General features: G+C 41.1%; 1 protein-coding gene across 11 annotated transcripts in view; it reads left to right on the top strand.

Annotated features, from left to right (window-relative positions):
- ADK (adenosine kinase) overlaps positions 1-25037 on the top strand; it is a 564491-nt gene that overhangs the window by 6053 nt on the left and 533401 nt on the right. For 5 of the 11 annotated variants that reach the window (XM_024253830.3, XM_063727304.1, XM_024253828.3 and 2 more), the window contains exon 1: positions 18712-19715. The exons of the other annotated variants lie outside the window; for them this stretch is intronic. In XM_024253830.3, coding sequence (XP_024109598.1) covers positions 19702-19715 — 14 coding nt within the window. In that variant the 5' untranslated portion in view covers positions 18712-19701. Of the gene's footprint in view, positions 1-18711; positions 19716-25037 lie in introns of those variants that run through there. 11 annotated transcript variants of the gene reach the window in all.

The following is a 25037-nucleotide window of genomic DNA, read 5'->3' as shown; positions in this document are numbered from 1 at the left end:
GAGGGAAAGTCTGAGCCTATAAACACACGAGGAAGACCATTACTTAGAAAATTAACACAATTACCAAGAGATAAATTCACAAAAAATCTGATGGAAATATGGGTAATTTCAAAACAATTGTTAAGTATTTTAAAGATCCTTAAAAAAGATAAAAGAAATAATGGTCATAAAAAAACATGAATCAAAAATAGGTAGATATGAAATAGATGGTTATATTAAAGAAAAATGGAATTATTGAAATTAAAAAAAAATAGGTCAGTTAAACTCTAGACCAGACAAATTTGAAGGGAAAATTAATGAATTGGAAGAAAGTACCCAGATGTATCACAGAGAAATAAATAGGAATTAACAAATATGAGCTGGGCGTGATGGCTCATGCCTGTAATCCCAGCAGTTTGGGAGGCCAAGGCGGGCAGATCACCTGAGGTTGGGAGTTTGAGACCAGCCTGACCAACATGGAGAAACTCCATCTTTACTAAAAAAAAAAAAATACAAAATTAGCTGGATGTGGTGGTCCATGCCTATAATCCCAGCTACTCAGGAGGCTGGGGCAAGAGAATCTCTTGAACCCGGGATGCGGAGGTTGGGGTGAGCCGAGATCGTGCCATTGCATTCCAGCCTGGGCAACAGCGCAACTCCATAAATTGAGAGGCACCAACTTACATCTAACTGGGAGTTCCAAAAAGAGGAAACAATGTGAATGGTGGAGAAGCCGGGTTGGAAGAGTTGATAGCTGAGAATTTACCAAAAGTTAAGAAAGACCAGTTCTCAGCTTGAAAGGGCATTATATATATCTAGTAAGATGGAAACAAAAATATAAACTAAAACTACAGAGATTTTCTTGCTAATTGTATTAATGTATCTATTATAGAAAGACTGTGAAAATTTAGACACTCCAAATTTAATAGTGGGCATCTTTAGGTGGAAGAATTATGAGGTTTAAAAAAAAAATCTTGTATTTTCCAATGTTTCTACACTGAACATATTAGGAATCTTGCTTTTAAGTTGGAGAAACTTGAAGTACACTGAATATATAAGTGGCCAACTGCTGAGTGGCTAAATATCACCTTTACAGAATGGACCTCTGGGATACCAAATACATCTGAAACTTGGTAACATAATTTTTATGACTTTATTGTAGCCTATAATCTTTTAAGCTATATTTCTGAAATCCCAAAGCTCTGGAAGCTGGAAGTTTTTAAAAAAGTTTGAGATGAATTAATTTGGCAGCAAAATTTGAACTGATGTAAAGGTGTCAGTAGTATTTATTTGTCTGACACAAATGTATATGCTTTGTATGGAAATATTAGGCTGTTAATGACATGCCACATGAATTCCTCCTGAGTGTTCTACAGAATATATAGTGCAGTGTTACCTTCCTAAAATCCATAAAATTCTGAATTCCAAAACATACCCTGCCCCAAGGATTTAAGAAAGGGATTGTGGACTTTTATTACTTATTTATAGTTTACTTTTAAAAGTTGGCTACTATGCAGGAACAATAATTTCTTATCAGAGTTAGTTCCTAGATTTTTTTCTCTAGTCACTGTTCTGCACTTCTGTGATACTAAGTAGATGCTCATTTCAAAGATACTTTTTGGCTAGCTCTACTGTAATACCAGTACAGTTGATGTCACTGAGTTTTTAGGCTTTTCTTCCTCTCCAGTAGTAACTGAAAAGACAGACTTCTCTTCAACTTTTGGACTTGAAGATTTGGAAGGCTATTTTACAAAATGGTCTCACAAACTGAAGTTTCACATACTGCTTGAAGAAGATACGTTCTGATGATTTTTCAAAGCAGATTTAGAGTTGTTGCTCTCATTTATGTGTATTATTTCTGATGTTGTTTGTACTTTTGGCTTCGTACCATTTCTTTAAAAATTTGGTTCATAAACTTCAGATCTAGAAGCAATGTGATTAGCCTTTGATGTAAGAACATCTGAGTTTCTATTTGCATTTTTACTTTCATTGCATGCATGCTGACTTTAGTATTTTCTTTACAATTTAGAAGATACATATGTATAGCAATTATGTAAGAAATTCTTGCATTCTGTAAGCACAACAGTTTGGTTACTGTATTAACATGGTCTTACCATTTTGTCAGCAAGCCACATTTGGTTAGTAGTGAGTCCTGCTATTTTACTATGTTACCTGCAAACAGGATTGCAGATGTGAAGGTAGCCTGTGTGATCATTGGTCACTCACTGAATTAGGGATTATCAGAAATTATATTGAAGTAGTCACTTGGCTACTTGCCTTCTACATGCTTAGGCTAGACTTTGGTTCATACTTAGAACCATTTTGAAGTCTCTGGCTCAGTTGACTCAACCTAACTGGAAAGTCCATCTAATTTTTTTCTTTTTTTTTGAGATGGAGTCTTGCTCTGTCACCCAGGCTGGAGTGCGGTGGCACGATCTCAGCTCACTGCAACCTCCGCCTCCTGGGTTCAAGCAACTCTTCTGCCTCAGCCTCCCGAGCAGCTGGGATTACAGGCATGCACCACCACGCCCAGCTACTTTTTGTATTTTTAGTAGAGACAGGGTTTCACAATGTTGGCCAGGCTGGTCTCAAATGCCTGACCTCAGGTGATCCACCTGCCTTGGCCTCCCAACATGCTGGGATTACAGGTGTGAGCCACAGCACCTGGCCTAAAGTCCATCTAAATATGACTCAATCTAGGAGTTCACCGCTTGTCTCTGTTGTCCTTTAGATTCAATTTATCTCTCACATAGGCCATTTCAGTGTAACAAGATGGCAGTTCTCAACTCCAAGCCAAAATCTCATGAGTCCAAAGGAAGAGAGTTTTTCTATATCCTTGTATCAGTTTTGAGAGAAATTTGGTTCTGCCTTTGTTACACACTACCTTGAACCAGTTGAGGTAGGAGGTGGGACTCAACTCTGGAGGTGGGGCTCAGACACTGGACCAAATTTAGGACTAGCTAAAACAGGGACAGAGTGGAATCAGCTTTCCGTAAGTCACTCCTACTAATGTGCCATGTCAGTTTACCATTGCCACGGCAACACCCAGAAGTTAGCGTCCCTTTTCATGACAGTGTCTGGAAGTTACCACCCTTTTCCTAGAAATTTCTACATAATCTGCCTCTTAATTTGTATATAATTAAAATTGGGTATAAATATGATCACAGAACTGCTTCTGAGCTGCTACTCTGGGCATACTGCCTATGGGGTAGCCCTGCTCTGCAAGGGGCAGTACCTCTGCTGATGCTTTACACTGCTGCTTCAATAAAAGTTGCTAACACACCACTGGCTGACCCTTGAATTTTTTCCTGGATGAAGCCAAGCACCGTCCTGGGCTAAGCCCCAGTTCTGGGGCTTACCTGCCCTGCATTACAATCACTGTATCAGAGGTGGAGATTTGGGCTGGCCTTGGATACATTCTCACTGTCTGCCCATCTGTTGTGTGTGTGCATGCAGGTAGGGGTGTGTGTGTGTGTGTGTGTGTGTGTGTGTGTAGGTAGTACTAGGTATATGGGGAGCCAGTGAGTGTAGGCATTGTTCGTATAAGGGGGGAAATGGATGGGTGTTGAGGGGTACACTGTAATCAACAACTCCGACAGGACCTTGTAGAGTGAGGGAGGTAGTGTCATTCCCTCAGCAAGAGAAAAATCCATTTTAGCATGTACAATATTTATTAAAACAACCTTCTTTTTCTCCCCTTCCAAAAAACCCGACAACCTCAGTCTTCAAAGTCTAGCCAAATTCTCTCTTCTCTATAAAACTTTTCTACTCACCAAACCTAGAAATGGTTTCTCCTCTGACTGTTTGTACTTCATACTTTGCATTATTGCAATGTACAGTATGTGCATGTTTTATCTCACCTATTGCTACTTGAAGTTGGGAAACTAGTTGAATAACTCCTAGTGCCTCATAACTGATCACTTCATTGCAATATAACAGGCTCTGAATTTCTGTTGAATCAAGGAATTCCTATTTATTTTTTTGAGATGAAGTCTCGCTCTACTGCCCAGACTGGAGTTCAGTGGCATGATCTTGGCTCACTGCAACGTTCACCTCCCGGGTTCAAGCAATTCTCCTGCTTCAGCCTCCCGAGTAGCTGGGACTACAAGTGCACACCACCACACCTGGCTAAATTTGTGTGTGTGTGTGTGTGTTTTTAGTAGAGATGGGGTTTCACTGTGTTAGCCAGTATGGTCTTGATCTCCTGATCTCGTGATCCACCTGCCTCAACCTCCCAAAGTGCTGGGATTACAGGCGTGAGTCACCGCACCTGGCCTATTTATTTTAAAATTTTAATTAATTTTTTTTCTTTTTAGAGACAGGGTTTCACTATGTTGCCCATGCTGGTCTTGCTCATGCCTGTCTTGAACTCCTGGCCCCAAGTGATCTTCCCTCTCAGCCCCCCAAAGTGCTGGGATTACAGGTGTGAGCAACCATTCCTGGCAGAATCAGGGAATTCTTAACTCTTTTTTTTTGTTTTTTTGAGATGAAGGGGTCTTGCTGTGTTGCCTAGGCTGGAGTGCAGTGGTACAATCATGGCTTACTGCAGCTTCGACCTCCCAGGCTCAAGCGATCCTCCTATCTCAGCCTCCAGAGTAGCTGGAACTACAGGGATGCACCACTGTGCCCAGCTAATTAAAGAAAAAATTTTCTCTTGTAGAAACAGGGTCTCACTCTATTGCTCAGGCTGGTCTTGAACTCCTGAACTCAAGCAGTCCTCCTGCCTCGGCCTCCTAAAGTGCTAGGATTACAAGCATGAGCTGCATGCCTGGCCTCTTAACCCTTTAAAGATTTTTTTGTTTGTTTTTTTAGACAGAGTTTCACTCTTGTTGACCAGGCTGGAGTGTAGTGGCGCGATCTTGGCTCACTGCAACCCCTGCCTTCCGGTTTCAAGCAATTCTCCTGCCTCAGCCTCCTGAGTACCTGGGATTACAGGTGCCCACCACCACACCCGGCTAAATTTTGTATTTTTAGTAGAGACAGGGTTTCACCATGTTGGCCAGGCTGGTCTCGAACCCCAGACCTTGTGATCCCCCCGCCTTGGCCTCCCAAAGTGCTGGGATTACAGGCGTGAGGCACTGCGCCCAGCTGCTTGTAGCATTTAATGGTGCAAAATGGATTCGTGTATTGCCTATAAATTCTTACCAATAATGGGAGTTGATGGAGAGAACTATTACCTGAAAATACTTCACGATTCTTTGGCCTTTCATTTTTTTGTTAAATGGAGTGAGCTTGTGTACAAAATCAACCTGATACTAAAGGATAAGAAAGGTACTCCCGATTGCATTTCTTTTCTTTTTTTTTTTTTTTGTGAGACAGAGTCTCACTGTGTCGCCCAGGCTGGAGTGCAGTGGCATGATCTCACCTCACTGCAACCTCCATCTCCTGGGTTCAAGCAATTCTCCTGCCTCAGCCTCCTGAGTAGCTGGGATTACAGTCATGCGCCACCATGCCCAGCTCATTTTTGTATTTTTGTGTTTTTAGTTTTCACCATGTTGGCCAGGCTGGTCTTGAACTCCTGACCTCAAGTGATCTGCCTGGCTTGGCCTCCCAAAGTTCTGGGATTACAGGCGTGAGCCACCACGCCCAGCCTCAGTTTGCGTTTCTGTTCTTTCTGGTGACCATAGTGAGCTCGATTATAATAGCCATTTATTATATTTGTCTATGGGGAAAAATTCCCTCAGAATAAATACACTTTTTCTACGTGAACAGTAACATTTTCTTTCTTTTTTTTTTTTTGAGACGAGTCTTGCTCTGTCACCCAGGCTGGAGTGCAGTGGCACAATCTCGGCTCACTGCAACCTCCACCTTCCAGGTTCAAGTGATTCTCCTGCCTCAGCCTCTGAGTAGCTGGGACTACAGGTGCCTGCCACCACACCTGGCTAATTTTTTGTATTTTTAGTAGAGATGGGGTTTCACCATGTTAGCCAGGATGGTCTCGATCTCCTGACCTCGTGATCCACCCGCCTCGGCCTCCCAAAGTGTTGGGATTACAGGCGCGAGCCACTGTGCCCGGCCAACAGTAACCTTTTCTTAAGGTCCTGTGGTTGATGTCTTCACTCATTCTTTCTTCTTTTAATATAGTAGAATTGCGTATTTTGGGGAGGAATAGAGTTTCTGAAAGAGTGAATGTACAAAGAAGATCCCAGTGACCTGTTAGAATGATGAATCTCTTTTCTCTGGGTTAGCAAGCCCTTAATTAGTAAGGCTGTTTGCAGTGTAATTAGAACTGCACAAGCATGGAAGGTCAGTAATACTGTTCAGAATTTCATAATGTACTGTGTAACATAACGTACTGTGAAACGAATCCATAATACCACAAAATTTTTTTTTAAAGAAGTTTGTCTCTATTGACTCATCTAGGAGGGGTCACTTAAAAACAAAATAGAGCAAAAAAATCAAATTCAGATGTCTTAGGTTTTCTCAAATTCCTTTAATCTTGATATAGCAAAAGAAACTGTTTCCTTCTCAGCCCTAGAATGGCAGTCTGAAAAATTATCTAAGTTTTTGAGGAAACAAATTGAAATACAAGAAAATTATTTCCTTTACAAATAAACAGTTCTCATGTTTGTCTTTGAACTTAACCACATAGAGATTTAAACAGTTTGTTGTTTTATAGGCTTGACTGAGGAAGTCTTCTCCGAAAATAGAATTTTTTAAAATAGTTTTTTCTCAGCCCAGCTGAGACCTTAGTTATCATTTTTAGTTCTTAGTTTTGTTGAAGATTGAAGCCATTGAGCCGTAGAAGTGATGCAGATTTATGCTGTTGGCTATATCTGTTCTCACCCACTCAGGATGAATTGATTATACTACATTTTATCATGGGATAGCATGTTGATGCATATAAAACATAGTGATGAAATTCTACTTTGTCTTGTTTTACTTATTGCTTGTTGATCCAAATGTATTAAGTTTGATTGTTTAGGTTTGAGATATTATAATAAAACTTGGTTACATTATTAAATTCAGTACATAGTATAAAATGTTTATTAAAAATAGTATTTTAGGCTGGGTATGTTGGCTCATGCCTGTAATCCCAGCACTTTGGGAGGCTGAGGCAGGCAGATCACTTGAGGTCAGGAGTTCGAGACCAGCCTGGCCAACATGGTGAAACCCTGTCTCTACTAAAAATACAAAAATTAGCCGGGCATGGTGGTGGGCGCCTGTAATCCCAGCTACTTGGGAGGCTGAGGCAGGATAATTGCTTGAACCTGGGAGGCAGAAGTTGTAGTGAGCCCAGATTGCTCCACTGCACCACAGCCTGGGCGACAGAGTGAGACTCCATCTTAAAAAAAAATAATATTTTATTTTATTTTTTAAAAAGGAAAAATTTGTCCTTTTTTTGGGGGGGGGGGCGTGTAGGCTCTTCTCTACATAATACATTGACTTCCTTAGGGGTATTCATCTCTGTGTTTGAATATCCTAAGGGTGTTCTGTAGAGAAATATATACATTTCTAGACTTACACTCATAGATTCTTATCTTTGCCTAGTTTCCTCTGGAGGACAAGAATCTCTTCTTTAGCACTATTTCCCCCATATTTGTGTAGCATTCCTACATTTTTCAAATGTAAAAAACACCACATCAGAGACCTTTGACCTCAGTTCTCTGTGAAGTTTCAATAAACTCCATTCCTGAGAAGACGTGTTAGTTTCTTGTAGATATCAAGTCAGACTCAGAGATCTTTAAATGTTTTCTTTGTTCGCCAAGATGTTGATTCTTTACTCTCATAAAACAGGTTAAAGCAGGCTCTCTCAGCCTTTCCCTTTGAGAAACTACTTTTGTATTTCCAAAGACTGCTTGGGAATGCTGGTGGGAGTTGGGATAGGAGCAGTGGAGGGAGGAGATGCCTAAGAGTGCCTATTCCCAGGTAGAGTTGGAAATGTTCCCTCCTAGAGCTGAGATTTCCTGCAAGACATCAAGTTGGGGTGTGAAAGCAGCAGCAGATTTCAGTATCAGCCAGATGTGGCTTTGAAATGGTGGTTCACAGTTTCTTGTGATTTTTGAAAACTCTGAACATATTTTAGACTTTTTAGATTATTAGTGCTTGATGAGGTACTTAAAATCAGAGTCTAATATTTAGGTTGTACAGTTGAGGGTATTAAAGCCCAGAGAGGCTAGGTGGTATCAGTAAGGTAACACAGTAAGTTACAGCTACTAAGTATCCAAGGTGAGATTTGATCCTGAGTCTTAGAACTTACCGTTGCTCTAGGCTCTGGAACAAGAAATGAAGCATTAATTTCCTGGGGAGCTTTTTTTTTTTTAATTAAATTTAATTTTTTAAAGATAAGAATAACATATTTGAAGAAAATGTCAAGTACTTTCACTTACATTTTCTTATTGATCTCCACAAGAAGACAACCAGGCAATCTGTCTTTAGCTGAGGAAACAGACCCCCAAGAGGTTAAGAGTCCCTAAGTAGTAAACATTCATCTCAAGTTCAGGACCTCTGACTCATGCGTCTTGCTGTTTATATTATGTATGAAGATAGAAATTGAGAAGTTGTCAAAGTAAATTCTGTATGTGCTAGATAAGCACACTGTTTAAAGAAATTCTGTGGCAATTGTCAATTGTGTTTTATAATCTTGTCTAGACTTGTGTCTCTCAAGTTTTCTTATTCACACATTTGTAGTTTTATCCCCCCCAAAATAATTATTCTCTTGTGGGATCTACTTAGTGGTATGGTTTGCAAATGGATTAACTCATTGAACTGGAATTTTTAGTAGATTATATTTTCTTTTTTCTCTTGTTTTTTTGAGACAGAGTCGCTCTGTTGCCCAGGCTGGAGTGCAGTGGCCTCCTGGGTACACCTCCACTTCCTGGGTTCAAGTGATTCTCCTGACTCAGCCTCTCAAGTAGCTAGGATTACAGGCATGCGCCACCACACCCAGTGAATTTTTGTATTTTTAGTAGAGACGGGGTTTCACTGTGTTGGCCAGGCTGGTCTTGACGTTCCAACCTTAGGTGATCTGCCCGCCTCAGCCTCCCGAAGTGCTGGGATTACAGGCATGAGCCACCGCGCCCGGCCAGTAGATTGTATTCTCTAATCAAAACTTTAGACAAACCAATTTTGCTTGTGTTTAATTAAAATGTTCTAGTTAAGAACAATTTATTAGTACTATTTTTTGAGATGGGGTCTTACTTGGTTGCAGAGGCTGTAGTGCAGTTGAACGATCTTAGCTCACTGTAACATTCGCCTCCGGGCTCAAGCCATCCTCCCACTGCAGCCTCCCAAGTAGCTGGGACCACAGGCTTGTGCCACCACGCCCGACTAATTTTGGTATTTTTTAAAGAGATGAGGTTTTGCCATGTCACCCAGGCTGGTCTGAAACTCCTGGCATCAAGTGTTCTGCTCACGTTGGCTACTCAGGAGGCTGAGGTAGGAGAATCGCTTGAACTTGGAAGGTGGAAGTTGCAATAAGCCGAGATTGCGCCACTGCACTCCAGCCTGGGTGACAAAGTGAGACTCCATCTCAAAAAAAAAAAGAAATGGTTAAAATAGGAAAAGTCTCAGTTCCTCTTAGCTATTTCTGATTGCTACATGACTTCCATGAAGCTTTTTAAGCTTTCACTCAGTTCTGAGGTGTGTATATGAGCTTGTGAGGAACTTCTGGTTACAAACTGTAATACCTATTGGCTTTTAGCATGGTGCAAGGAAAAGAGCTTTAGATTAGGGATAAGGACACCTGAGTCCTATTAAGGTCTCTGTCTAGATTTGTGAATGCACCTGTGAAGTGAGTTGTAGAGACTAAAATATTTTCCAGACTACATGAGCCTTTTTGAGTATTGCACAAGTGGTATTTTATAAACGAGAAATAGAATAAAAAATATTGTGCACTGAGTGCCTAAGAGGTAAGTATTGCTCTGTGAATCATTGTTTCAGTTATATGTATAGGGTACTGGGTTACAATGTAAAAAATGTATTTTTAATTAAAAAAATATAAATGTAGAAAAATATAATAGAGATGAGGTTTCACTATGTTGCCCAGGCTGGTCTTGAACTCCTAAGCTCAAGTGATCCTCCTGCCTCAGCCTCCCAAAATGTTAGGATTACAGGCGTGAGCCACTGCGTCTGGCCAAAAAGTGTATTTTTTACACAGTTTGGTTTTCTATTCCAAAATTTGGTGGCTTAAAATAACTACTTTATTAGATGTCATGATTTTTGGATTAGGAATTCAGACACAGCTTGGCCTGTTGATTCTGTTCTATATGGTGAATAAGATCACTTGGAGGTGTTTAGCTGACAACAGGTCTGGTCTGGAGAGTCCATCTTATCTTTATTCACTCACCTTATATCCCTTAGGGTAACTGGAGGCTTGGCTCAACTGGGCTTCTCTTAGTGTAGTTTGAGATCCTCTCTGTGGTTTCTTCAGCTGGGTAGTTGGACTTCTCACGTGGCAGCTCCAAGAGACCAAAGCAGGAGCTGGCAGCCCTCTCAAAGGCTAGCTTAGAATCTGGCATAGCATCACTTTCACTATACACTATTGGTCAGAGGAGTTCCAGGCTAGCCCAGATTTGAGAGAAGGGAACATAGACTTCTTGTCTCTAAGATATTGTTCCCATTTTAAGTCTGCCACAATTATGTAAAATAATTTCGAAAAACATGACTGAATTATATATCCAAGCTTTTAATTCTGTTATTGCCCTTTGAAGGATGATCACTTTTAAAGTGTTTTTTCCTCCATTGGGAAATTTGTCTGCTTTTGGTAAATTTTCATAGTTCAGTTTGAATATGTATATTATTTTTCCATGGAATACTGAGGGTTTTATGCTTTTGAAGAAATGATTTAAAGTTTAAAATATCTTTCTCTACATTGATCCGCTGGTTTTAATTCTTTGAATAGCACTTACGATCATTTGATGCTGTTCTTGTTTGTTACTTGATTATTCATCTTTCTCTCCTTAGAATGTAAGTTCTAAAAGGGCAGCACATGTTCTTGATCTTTTCCAAATCTCTAGTGTCTCCTGTAGTAGAACAGATGCTCGATAAATATTTGTTGAGTTAATGAATGAACAATTTAAAAGATTGTGAGCTGGGTGCGCTGGCTTATGCCTGTAATCCCAGCACTTTGGGAGGCCGAGGCGGGCAGATCATGAGGTCAGGAGATCTGACCTGTCTAACATAGTGAAACCCCATCTCTACTAAAAATACTAAAAAATTAGCCGGGCATGGTGGCACGTGCCTGTAGTTCCAGCTACTTGGGAGGCTGAGGCAGGAGAATGGCATGAACCCGGGAGGCGGAGCTTGCAGTGAGCCAAGATCGCGCCACTGCACTTCAGCCTGGGCGACAGAGCAAGACTATCTCAAAAAAAAAAAAAAAAAAAAAAAAAAGATTGTTAAGTGTCATAGATTAGATCTACGTTGAAATGTTAAAATTAAGGAAAATCTTTTTTTAGATGGAGTCTCTCTGTGTCGCCCAGGCTGTAGTGCAGTGGCATGACCTCGGCCCACTGCAACCTCCACCTCCCGGGTTCAAGCGATTCTCCTGCATCAACCTCCTGAGTAGCTGGAATTACAGCTGGGATGTGCCACCACACCCGGTTAATTTTTGTATTTTTAGTAGAGATGGGGTTTCTCCATGTTGGTCAGGCTGGTCTCGAACTCCTGACCTCGTGATCCGCCCACCGTGCCCTTCCAAACTGCTGTGATTACAGACGTGAGCCACCGTGACTGGCCAAAATAAGGAAAATCTTGTAGATAGAAAATATAGGACCGGTGTGGTGGCTCATGCCTGTAATCCCAGCACTTTGAGAGGCTGAGGCAGGTGGATCCCTTGAGCTCAGGAGTTTGATACCAGCCTGGGCAACATCGTGAGACCACATCTCTACCAAAAAATTAGCTGGGCATGGTGGCGTGCATCTGTGGTCCCAGCTACTCAGGAAGCTGGGGTGGGAGGATTGCTCGAGCCTGGGAGGCGGAAGTTGCAGTGAACCAAGATTTCGCCAGTACACTTCAGCCTGCGTGACAGTGGGACCCTGTCTTAAAAAAAAAAGGAAAAAGAAAATATATTTCATAAGGTTAGCAACAAGCTTTTGAGAAGGGCTATTCTTTATTTCTGTGATGTACTTTCTATATTTTTGTATTAAAATCCCTTTTCTGTTGTGAAATGATAGTGATATTCACTGCTATAGTTTAAAAATATGTTCTGTGCAGCATAAATAATTGATAAGCAGTGTTATCTTGTACTTTCAGATTGGAGTTGTCTTTGAGAGTCAAAGATTTGTAGCTCACGGAAAATAAAGAAGTACTGTGTGGGTGTGCCTGGGAGGGAGTTTTGCTAAGAATTCTTACTAAATAAAGTTCAGTCAGTCAAATGTTATCGTACTCTTCAAATTCTCCAGGGAAATAAATTGCCAGCTTCCATTTAAAGATTGTATTTTGTTTGAATATGTGATGTTAAAGTGAAATGTGACATATAAGAATCTAAAGATGATAATTAAAAGCAAATAAACATAATAACATTCTTACAATGTCTTTTGCAGGAGAAAATTAATAGATTTAGCAGTGTTTCTTTGAATAAACTTGTCCATAATGAAAGCTAACTAAAATTGCATTAAAATTTATCAACTCCTTTAAAAAAATTCAATATGTATTGAGATACAAGTAGGCACAGGTATTTTCTTTCATTGTCTAATAAGAACTTAAAGGAACCTGAGATGTCACCTATAACAAACTCCTTTGTGTTTCAGAAAAGGAAACTGATGGTCAAAGAGGTAATGATTTGTCAAAAGTAATAAAGTTATTGGTAAGTCCAGGATTTGAATCCCTCCTCATTCCCAGGCTCCTGACCTTTACATGGCTGCACACTATTTTAGGGAGACAAGTTTTAAGAAGTTTCTCTTTTTGGATATGATACAGATTCTTTAAATAATATTATTTTACTGATTTTTAAATTCATATTAAATGAGGGTTTGTATTTTTAAGTAACATGCAGGGAAAACATTCCACATTCATGTTATGACAGCTGGGCTTGTCAAGGCTTTTTGCAAAGCTCTAAAAGTAGGATACACACTTTTAACTTTTGTCAAGTTGTGATTTAAAATTAATCAAAAAAATCATAAGGACATCTTATTTTTGTTATTCCTGTCTTAAAGAATCTTTATACATGAAAAGATGAAACATTTATAAAATTAGCCCAATTTGTCTAAAAATAAGGGTAGTTTTGACGGTTGTGAATTTATTTAAAAAAAAACTCAGGAACAAGGTTATGATTTTAAAAATGCAAGTTTTCAAAAAGGGCAGGAGTGAGTTTTGTATTTTTAAGCCATTTAAAAAAGATAGGCCAGGCACGGTGGCTCACGCCTGTAATCCTAGCACTTTGGGAGGCCAAGGCGGGCAGGTCACGAGGTCAGGAGATCGAGACCATCCTGGCTAACACGGTGAAACCCCGTCTCTACTAAAAATACAAAAAAAATTAGCCGAGTGTGGTGGCGGGCACCTGTAGTCCCAGCTACTCGGGAGGCTGAAGCAGGAGAATAGCGTGAATCTGGGAGGCGGAGCCTGCAGTGAGCCGAGATCTCGCCACTGCACTCCAGCCTGGGCGACAGAGCAAGACTCTGTCTCAAAAGAAAAAAAAAAAAGAAAAAAAGAAAAAAAAAAGATAGTGGATATTTAATAATAATTATAAAAATTATAACTATAAAACCAGTATTAGAAAATTAATGATAGATGAATGTAAATAAAGTAAAATTATGCATAATCCTACTTTCCAGAGATAGCTAATAATAACATTTAGGTGTATTTCTTTCCAATCATTTTTTTCTATGCATATATGGCATGTATTTTTTTAAACACAGTGAAGTTCATACTCTACTTCCTTTTGTTTTGCTTTTTTCATTTAACATTATATCATGAGCATTTTCTTATGTCCTTAAAAAGTCTATGGAAACATTTTATAATAGTTCCATAACATTCTGTAATTTATTTAACTATTACCCTATTTCTGGTTACTTGGGATATAATAAATTTTTGCTATTGTTAATAAGGCTGAAATGAATAACTGGGTATACAAATCTTTATACACATTGGTCTCTCTTTTAATGATAGTTGCCTAAAAATTGGAATTACTGACACATATTGCCAAAATTCTTTATAGTAGAAATGTACTAATTTGTACTCCCATTAATTTTATATGAGAGTGCTTGTTTTATCGCACCCTTAACAAACTGGTTGTGTTTGAAGAGAACTTTGCTATTATTTTGGGGCTTGAAGCATTTGTTGAAGACATTAGTGGATGGGTCCACATTTTTGTTATGCTATCTGGAGGCACTTAGCTATTTTGGATTATGTATCTGGTTGCTTTTATAGGGCTAGACTAACCATAAGATTAGATAAAGTATATGGAATATTTACATATCAGTCTTACGAAGAGCAAACTATTCAGACCCACTTATCTTGATTCAACTATTCTAATTGTAAAAAGACTACTGAAGGTTAAAAATTTCAGTTGACTATTTTCTCCTAAAGTAGGATAAGCTAGGCTTTTAGGAAAAAAATAGGGTTGAAATAAATTGTTTAGAAAATTGATCAAAAGTGGTAGTTACTCAGTACTCTCTCTCTCAGCACTCACTCTCTGTCTCTCTGTCTCTCTCTGTCTCTCTCTTTCTCTCTCTCTCTGTGTGTGTGTGTGTGTGTGTGTGTGTGTGTGTGTGTGTGTGTGTGTGTGTGTGTGTATTTAGAAAAAGACTAGAATGGAAAGATTAGAAATAGAGCATGAAAGGCTGGGGAAGGGAAGTTGTTGTGAATAAAAGAACTTCTGCTTTTACCTGGAAAAATATATCTTTACTTTTGTCACTACATTATTGACTGTGAAAGATCACATGAGTCCTCTTTCTTGAAATAATATTTTTGTGTTTGTAACTGCTGACATGACTGGTACTTAAATTTTGAGAGAATAAACTTTTTGAAAGTTTTGTTGACCATTAATAAAAAACTTTTTTTTCATTTCCTACAGTACATGGATTTTTTTTTTTTTTTTTTTTTTTTTTTTTAGACAGGGTCTTGTTCTATTTCTCAGGCTAGATTGCAGCAGTGCAAACACAGCTTGCTGTAGCCTTGAACTCTTGGGCTCAAGCCATCCTTCCATCTGAGCCTCCCAGGTAGCTGGGACTACAGGTGTGTGATCTCCCTATGTTGTCCAGACTGGTTTTGAACCCCTAGGCTCAAGTGGTCTTCCTCCCTTGGTCTCCCTAAGTGCTGGGATTACAGGTGTGAGCCATTGCACCTGGCCAGACAGCTGATTGGCTGGGCACGGTGGCTCACCTGTAATCCCAGCACTTTGGGAGGCCGAGGTGGGCGGATCACCTGAGGTCGGGAGTTTGAGACCAGCCTGACCAACATGGAGAAACCCCATCTCTATTAAAAATACCCCATCTCTATTAAAAATACAAAATCAGCCGGGTATGGTGGCGCATGCCTATAATCCCAAGTGAGGCAGGAGAATCACTTGAACCTGGGAGGCAGAGGTTACAGTGAGCCGAGATCGCGCCATTGCACCCCAGCCTGGGCAACAAGAGCAAAACTCCATCTCAAAAAAAAAAAAAAAAGCAGATCACGAGGTCAGGAGATCAAGACCATCCTGGCCAACATGGTGAAACCCCATCTCTACTAAAATACAAAAAATTTGCCAGGCCTGGTGGTGCACGCCTAAGGGATCGCTTGAACCCAGGAGGCAGAGGTTGCAGTGAGCTGAGATTGCACCACTGCATTCCAGCTTGGTGACAGAGTGAGGCTCCATCTCAAAAAAAAAAAAGTTAAATGCAAATATCAAAAATGAGTTAAAAAATATCTTTGGTGTGGCTTCAATTTTATTAACTATTTTAATATTGCAGACCCATATCTTCCCTTAATTATACTGAATTTAGTATATTTGTTAAAAAATAAAGTTTTAATACTACCTGTTTTGGTATCAAAATTAGTTTTTTTTTTTCTTTTCTTTTGAGATGGAGTTTCACTCTGTCACCTAGGCTGGAGTGCAGTGGTGCGATCTCTGCTCACTGCAAGCTCCACCTTGGGTTCACACCATTCTCCTGCCTCAGCCTCTCAAGTGGCTGGGACTACAGGCGCCCGCCACCACACCCGGCTAATTTTTTTGTGTGTTTTTAGTAGAGATGGGGTTTCACTGTGTTAGCCAGGATGGTCTCCATCTCCTGACCTCGTGATCCACCCGCCTTGGCCTCCCAAAGTGCTGGGATTACAGGTGTGAGCCACCGCGCCCGGCTAGGTTTTTTTAATTTGAAAATGTTTTTTTCCTTTTTCTTTTTTTTTTTGAGATGGAGTCTTGCTCTTGTTGCCCAGGCTGGAGTGCAGTGGAGCAATCTCAGCTCACTGCAACCTCTGCCTCCCAGGTTCAAGTGATTCTCCTGCCTCAGCTTCTCAAGTAGCTGGGACTATAGGTGTGTGCCACCATGCCCAGCTAATTCTTGTATTTTTAGTAGAGACGGGGTTTCACCACATTGGCCAGGCTGGTCTCGAACTCCTGACCTTGTGGTCCTCCTGCCTCAGCCTCCCAAAGTGCTGGGATTACAGGCGTGAGCCACCGTGCCCGGCTTTAATTTGAAAATTTTAATGTTACAAATCAAAGGTAGGTGTTACCAAAGTATGTTAAGCATGAGCAAAAGTGCATTTGATTGTTCAGAGGGCCAAGTTCATGTTAGCTTTGGGATCATGCCTCCAGAGATGTAAGTTTAACTATTATGATAATAACAAAGTAATAATTATGCCATGTGCCAAGGATTCTATTAGACTCTTTACTGTAGTTAATTAAATTTTAATCTTCACAGTGCCCTGAACAGCATGTAATGGGTAAACCGAGGGACAGACAGATTAAGAACCAGTTTAAAGCCTGGGTGTGGTGGCTCATGCCTGTATTCCCAGCATTTTGGGAGGCTGAGGTGGGTGGATCACTTGAGGTCAGGAGTTCAAGCCCAGCCTGGCCAACATGGTGAAACCTTGTCTCTACTAAAAACACGAAAAAAAATTAGCTAGGCATGGTGGTGCGTGCCTTTAGTCCCAGCTACTCGAGAGGCTGAGGTGGGAGAATTGCTTGAACCCCAGGGATGGGGGCGGAGGTTGCAGTGAACCGAGATCATGCTACTGCACTCCAGCCTGGGTGATAGAGTGAGACTCCATCTCAAAAAAAAAACAAAAAAACAAAAAAAAAACCAGCTTAAAGTCATACAGGTAATAGGAAGTCAAGCAGAAGTTGCAAACCAGATATCTCTTGCTACCTTTATAGCCTTGCTACTCAGCCTGGCCCACAGACCAGAAGCAACTGGTGAGATGTGGGAACATAAAGAAATGCAAAGTTTTGGTCACTGATACCTGCAGTGCCAAACCTGCATTTTAACAAGATCCACGAGATTTGTATGCATGTTAAAGTTTGAAAAGCACTGATGGTTTGAAATGTGGATTATCTGTCAACATTTTCCACAAGAGAAGGTGGGTAACTCTAGCCAGTGTCTCCACCACTGTGAATTGCTAATCCAGCTGCTGCTTTGCTTCAGATCCTGTTTAATCCAGAGGAACAATTGACTAATTCTGCTTGTGGACCTTAGGTCAAAGTCTTAACCACGCCAAGCGTAGCTCAGTGTTTTAATAGCTTTTACTCATGGACTGAACACATCAGTTTTATAGACCATGGCTTCATTCTGGATAGGCATTTCCCAGATTAAAGAGAACAATGCTAAAAATAGCATTTTCTAAAGAAACTTGAAATCTTTTGGAATATTTGATGTGTTTTATGGCTAGCAAGGAAACAGATTTGCGTAAACTGGTTTCCTTACTAATTTCATTTTGTGAACTTAATTATTCTATCACAGGGACAGTGATAGGGAAAGCTAACTTAGCTATAGAGCAGCACTGTTCTGTAGAAATATAATGCAAGATTCCTGTAATTTTAAATTTTCTAGTAGCCACATTAAAAAAGGTAAAATGAGGCCAGGAGTGTTGGCTCACACCTGGAAGGCTGAGGCGGGCAGATTGCTTGAGGCCAGGAGTTTGAGACCAGCCTGGCCAACATGATGAAACTCCGTTTCTACCAAAAATACAAAAAAATTTAGCCAGGTACGGTGGCGCATGCCTGTAGTCCCAGCTACTCAGGAGCCTGAGGCATGAGAATCGCTTGAACCCAGGAGGCGGAGGTTGGAGATCGCGCCACTGCACTCCAACCTGGGTAACAGAACAAGACTCCAGCTCAAAAAAAAAAAAAAAAAAAAAAAAAAAAAAAAGAAATGTAGTCCAACCAAAACAATACAATTGTGTTTAATGGAAAAATATATTGCTTCAGTTATAAAATTTAAATGAATTAAAATTAAATAAATTAAAAATTAAGTTCTTCAGTCCCATCAGCCACATTTCAATATCTGATGGTACTGGGTTGCTTCTGATGTAACTGATTTCAGACATATGAAATTGATCACCATCCTAGATGGTCAGTAAGTGAATGCCACTGGATATTGTAGTCTATTAATAACATTGTAGAACAGGGCCCAGTCGTTCACACCTATATTCCCAGTGCTTTGGGAGGCCAAGGTGGGAGGGTTGCTTGAGGCTAGGAGTTCAAGACCAGCCTGGGCAACATAGTGAGACCCTGTCTCTACAAAAATAAAAAAATGAAAATTAAAAAAATTATTGCACAGAGAATAAAGGAATAAAGAAAAGCAATTTAGATCATAAAGCATTTACTGATTCCCCCCTTTTCATAGTTGGAGTTAATTTTCCTTTTATTGGTTCACAATTTCTTAACTCTTCAACTGCATTAAACTGTAAGATTAGAGCCAGGAGTTAGGGTGCCATCCACTTTTCCCCTCTATGGTCTTAGATTCTTTTTTTTTTTTTTTTTTATAGCCTGCATGCTTCTTTGGAAAGTGAGGTAATTGTGTCAAATAGGATAGTCTTGAGTGGGGCCCAGAGGTTGTAAAATTTTATGTCTGTACCTGATTCACCTGGTAACTTGCTAAAAATACCGATGTCCAGGCCTACCTTTCTAGATTCTGATACATAAAGTGACACTTTCCGTATTAAATAAGCTGCTCTAAGTGTTTCTGAAGTTCAGGAACGTTTGGGACCATCAGATCCAGCAATTGACTCTCAAAGGCTGCAGACTGGAATTAGTACGTCGTGCTGCCGTTGCCAGGCATTTTATATTTTCCTAGGCTGAGGCTTCCCAGGCTGTTGCTTTTTTTCCCCCCACCTTTGCAGATGGATTTTGCAGGCTGTTAAATCCCACTCCCGAAGACCTGCCCTGACAGCGCCTCTTTCCTAAGTGCTGTTAAAGGGACCTGAGCTTGCCGAGGTAGACAGTGGCCATGTGACTGCTAAACCGGTTGCCAGAGGCGCGGCCATTTTTGGGGTGGGCACCCAATCTCTCGCCCTGTAAACTGCGGGGTGACGGGGACGCTGTTACCAGGACTCAAGATGGCCACCGCGCCCGCTAGTCAGCTCGCTAGCCCGCGCGCCAGCGAGCTGGCACGAGACACGCGGTGGCCCGCGGCGTCTGGGGACGATCTCCAGCCCTTCGCCCGGGGCGGAGCGCCCGCCCTCCCTCCAATCAGCACGCCGGGCCGGCTCGCCAGGGGCCGCCCGCGCGCGGGGTGTGTGAGGACGCGCTCCCAGTCGCTGAGTGCCTGAGCCGGGAAGCAGTTGCTGTGGTACCTGCTGCTGCCGGAGCGGACGTAGAGCATCGGACGCGGGCGCCGTGGCGTGGGGCAGGAGGGCGAAGCCATGACGTCCGTCAGGTAACGAGCGGGCGGCTGCTTCGACTGCTCCGGGCTGGGCGTTAGCCTCCCGAGCGCCTGAGCACTGTCGCTCCTTCTCGCGGGTGGTCTGGAGCCTGCCTCCGCCTCTGGTCCCCCTCGTGTTGGGGGTTCCCTCCGCACTTTTCATTTGGGCATTTCTGCATTCTTCAGAAGTTTTCGGGTCTGTGGCACATTGCGGAGTCCTGTGTGTCGCTGCTTGGTTGCGGTGACCCTCGCCCAGATTCCAGGGTTGCAAGCGTTCTTGGGTGTGTAGTGGATTTCCCATGAAAAATGTGCCCCACCCGCGCCCCCGGGGGCGGCCCAGGGCCCGAGGGAGCGTGGCGTGCACAGTGTGTGTCATGCCTGCGTGTCATGCCCTCTGACAGAACTTCATTGTTGGTCGGGAGCAGACCTGCAAAGTTGGCCCTTCTCTGATGCAGGTATATTGCCCTCAAGTTGTGAAATTGTGTGTCTCTAAAATGTTTGCTCATGACTGGAATTAGGACCCTGGTTCCCGAAGGTACCATCTTGTTTCTTTACTCCTTTTATCTCAGAGTCACAAGTGAAATGAGTTGGGAGATACTGGGCATGTAGCGAAAGCCATGAAACTGGAGACTTTCCCCCCAGTTGCTCTTCCAGTTTGGAAGGTTCTTTTTTTGTTAATGGGGACAGGATAATGGGCTTGTCCACTTTCTCCCAGTAGCCTTGACTGAATGTTTAATTTACGCTCGTTCAACTATTTATAAAAAGAGATAAATTGGCTTATATACCTAGTGTTCTGACTGGCCTTTTTAAAAGCAGAACTTGGGCTTTGTTGTCCCAGAGAAAGGGAGGCCCCAGCACAAAAATGTGAAGAGAAATAAAATAAGCTCATTTTTGGTCTATGAGCTTTCCAGGCTCCACCCGTCCTGGTGATTTGAGGGCTTCTCAATGGCAATTTTTACTACATTGTGCTTAAGAGACAGCTTGGGAACCTAACCCTCAGTAAGATCAGTAAGATCTAACTGTGCTGAACTCGAACATAGTCTGTCTCTTAAATTGCATAATTTTATATATATAATATATTTAAATATATTTATATATATATATTTTATTTATTTATTTTTTTGAGACAGAGTTTCGCTCTTGTTGCCCAGGCTGGAGTGCAATGGCGCACTCTCTGCTCACTGCAATCTCCACCTCCCGGGTTCAAACGATTCTCCTGCCTCAGCCACCCAAGTAGCTGGAATTATAGGCGCCTGCCACCACACCCAACTAATTTTGTAGTTTTAGTAGAGATGGAGATTTCACCATATTGACCAGGCTGGTCTTGAACTCCTGACCTCAAGTGATCCACCCGCCTCGGCCTCCCAAAGTGTTGAGATTACAGGTGTGAGCCACCGCGACCGGCCTAAATTGCCTAATTCTGTACTAACAGACAAAGTACTTATCTCATTATGCAAAGGAGATTCAGGTGCTGAAACATGGAGACCCACATGGAAAGATTTCACAGTAAATTATATTGGGGCATATAAATCTAGCTTTTAAAGCTAACAGTATTTTAGGATGAATTAGAATTAGGCTGTTATACCCAGAGTTAATTCCCCTTCTTCCCATTCCCACTCTTATTATCACAGAATGCTACTAATTAGGTGTAGGGGTCAAATACTTTCTGTGTTAAGAATCAGTTGTTATGTGGATTCAGTTTTAATTGACCATCATCTTCCTGACCGTGCCTCATTGGAGAAACATCCAAATCTAAAGCTTCTGCTGTTTAATAAGTGACAGCAGGATGTATCTTTTAATGTAGGGGTTGATAGTTGTTTTTAAAAGACTGATGTAAAGGTTGACACCAGCCTTACTTGACATGTTTTGAAAGGATGGATAACTGATAATAAAATTTATTTATGCTTGTTTCTTCAGATGTCAGTCTGTATTTTACATAATCTTGAACTATAGTAACATGGCTCGAAAAAGCTGTTTTAGATGTTATTTAAACCAGCTATTACATTTTACACCTGAGGAAACTGAGACAAAAGTTGAGTGCCTTGTGCAAAATCAGCGGCAAAGTTAGGAATTGAATCCAGATTTCCATGATTTAGTGCTCTGCATAGTGCCTTTACAGAAACAATATACTATTTAAATTTCCTGAAAAAGCTGTTTCTGTGGACAGAAATTGTAAAGTATCATGAGAGACAACTATAGTAACTCTTTTGCTTTCTTCTTATCCTGCAACGAACTTGATAACTGGAGTTTAGAAGTAGGCAGGGTTAGCCAAGAGAACACAACTGCTGGGTGTTGGGAAGTGCAGGGAGGCCATTGAAAGTGAAGTGACTCTATATGGTGATAGTTTTGAATGAGTTGGTCATCCTATAGATACCAGCCATTTCCTGGTGAACACTACATTTAATGCAATTATGTCATATCTTTAGTTTTTGCAATAATGATGCCAGACATGTTCCTGTCAGAGGCATTTGAGCTAGAGCGACTTCATCTTGAATAGGGGCTGGGTAAAATAAGGCTGAGACCTACCAGGGTACATTCCTAGGAGGTTAGGCATTCTTAGTCACAGGATGAGATAGGAGATAGAAGATACAGGTCACAAAGACCCTACAACAGGATGCAGTAAAGAAACCAGCAAAAACTCACCAAAACCAAGTTGGTGATGAGGTGACTTCTGGTCATCCTCACTACTTATTATACACTAATTATAATGTATTAGCATGCTAAAATACACTCCCACCAGTGCCATGACAGTTTACAAATGCCATAGCAATGTTCAGACCTTACCCTATATAGTCTAAAAAGGTGAGAGACCTTCAGTTCTGAGAAATCAGAACTGATTTCTTCCTTTCCTGGAAAACTCATGATTAATCCACCCCTTGTTTAGCATACAATCAAGAAATAACAAGATACTTAGTTGAGCAGCCCATACTCCTGCTCTGTCTTTGGAATCATCATCCTTTTGTTTCTTTACTTCTCTAATAAACTTGCTTTCACTTTATGGACTTGCCCTGAATTCTTTCTTGCATGATGTCTAAGAACCCTCTTGGGGTCTAGATCGGGACCCCTTTCTGTTAACATTCCCATTTTGTGCTCAGTCTAACAGTAGCCTAAAAGGTAGGTATTATTGACCCCCTTTTCTGATAAGCTGAATGATTACAAGATATCCAACTCTGACTTTGTGTCCAATGTTCTTGTTTTACACCACCCTTAATTGTTGCTAAATATAGTAGTATGTGACTCTTTTCATAGCAATGGCTATGAAAGAATATAGGATTGGAAATCAATGAGGACCACTGGTCAGAATATCTTGGTCCCCATTGAGCGCCTTTTCTGAGTTACTGAGCTTCCATTTCTCTTTTCTTTTTATTATTATTATTATTTTTTTTTTGAGACAGAGTCTTGCTCTGTCACCCAGGCTGGAGTGCAGTGGCGCGATCTCGGCTCACTGCAACCTCCACCTCCCGGGTTGAAGTCATTCTCCTGCCTCAGCATCCCGAGTAGGTGGGTTTACAGACGCCCGCCACCATGCCCAGCTAATTTTTGTATTTTTAGTAGAGACGGGGTTTCATCATGTTGGCCAGGCTAGTCTTTTTTTTTTTTTTTTTTTTTGAGACGGAGTCTCGCTCTGTCACCCAGGCTAGAGTGCAATGGTGCGATCTCGGCTCACTTGAAGCTCCGCCTCCTGGGTTCACACATTCTCCTGCCTCAGCCTCCCTAGTAGCTGGGACTACAGGCACCCGCCACCACGCCCGGCTAATTTTTTGTATTTTTAGTAGAGACGGGGTTTCACCGTGTTAGCCAGGATGGTCTCGATCTCCTGACCTCATGATCTGCCCGCCTGGGCCTCCCAAAGTACTGGGATTACAGGCGTGAGCAACCGCGCCTGGCTGGCCATGCTTGTCTTGAATTCCTGACCTCGTGATCCACCCACTTCGGCCTCCCAAAGTGCTGGGATTACAGGCGTGAGCCACCGCGCCCAGCCCCATTTCTCTTTTCTATTCTGGACATTTGTTTAATGAAATAACTCAGTAGCGGAGATACTAATATGCATCCTACCAGTGTTGTTGGATAAGTGTAAAAGTGCTTTTAAATTTTAAAGCATTTTAAAAATAGAATAAAAGCACTTTGAGTCCTCTAGAGAATGGTGTCATCTGAGAAAAAAATGTTTAAATCTTAAATTTTTAGACAGGAAACAAACTTACCTATCTAATTTTCTCATTTTACAGTTGAATTAAAGCCCAGAGATAGTGTGACATGTTCAAGTTCACACAGTTACATATCTTGAACTAGATATGAGATCTCTAGAGACCTTGTTCAGTTCCCTTTCTGGTATAGCATTAAACTCTGAGGAATTCCTAAATAATGATTTTTTTTGGGGGGGGGGGTCTCTTTAGGAATTCCTAAATAATGATTTTAAATGAAAACTTTTTTTTTTAACTTAAGGTCTTTGAATTTGGCTGGAGATAGTATTTCATCATTTGTATTCTATTCTACTTAATTACTGATTAAGAGTCTAAATTTACAGCCTCTGAAGCCAGGTATCCTTGGGGAACAACTTATATCCTTTGTTATGTATATCAGATTCCTACTGGTCTTCATTTGGGAAATGATAGAACATATTTGATAAATTGATGCTGTCATTTTAAATTGGCCCAATAGTTAAGTTGGCGCCTGAGTTAAATTCAGGAGATGGAGGAAGATGCAGAATGTCAGGATTCAAAGAGGATCTTAGCATTTTACTTTTTTTCCTTTTCTATACTGGATCTTGTGTCCAAAGTAAAGTGAAATGTCCTACTTAGACCTAGTGGTAGAGCCTAAGATAGAATTTAGATCTTCTGACTTCTAATTTATGTATTTTTCACTGAGCAACACTATTTCAAAATTCACCTCTGAATATTGCATTGTTTTCCTAACATCAGTGTCTAGTCTGGTTTTGGGCATTGCTTACAGCTTGGGTTTGCGCCAGGGAAGACTAGGAAATGGAGTTGGGCAGTATTTGTTGTAGAGCTAAGGAGCCCTATTCTTTGGTCTGCCCAGATAGGTCAGGTTTGGTCTAAAACTATTCTGGGACTGTGGACATCACTGTGCCCTACATGATGATTCTGGAACCCACTTTTGTGGGTTAAGCCTACATTGGAAAATTTATGTGGGCAGTGGGTGGGGTCATGGGGTATTTTCCTTCTAACACTCAAAACTTTTTGAGGTATGTCCAATAGAATCTGCCAAGCCACTCAGAACATTCATATGGAGACTAAAATCTGGCTAAGATTGAAACTGTCTTTGTTGAGTTGGTTTCTTTAGAGCCTTAAAGTTTTCAAACTCATTTTTACCTGTGTT

This window comes from Pongo abelii, chromosome 8, assembly GCF_028885655.2.
Source record: "Pongo abelii isolate AG06213 chromosome 8, NHGRI_mPonAbe1-v2.0_pri, whole genome shotgun sequence".
NCBI classification, from domain to species: Eukaryota; Metazoa; Chordata; class Mammalia; order Primates; family Hominidae; genus Pongo; species Pongo abelii.
Note: the sequence above shows the minus strand (reverse complement) of the source record. Positions and strands in the feature narration are given on the sequence as shown.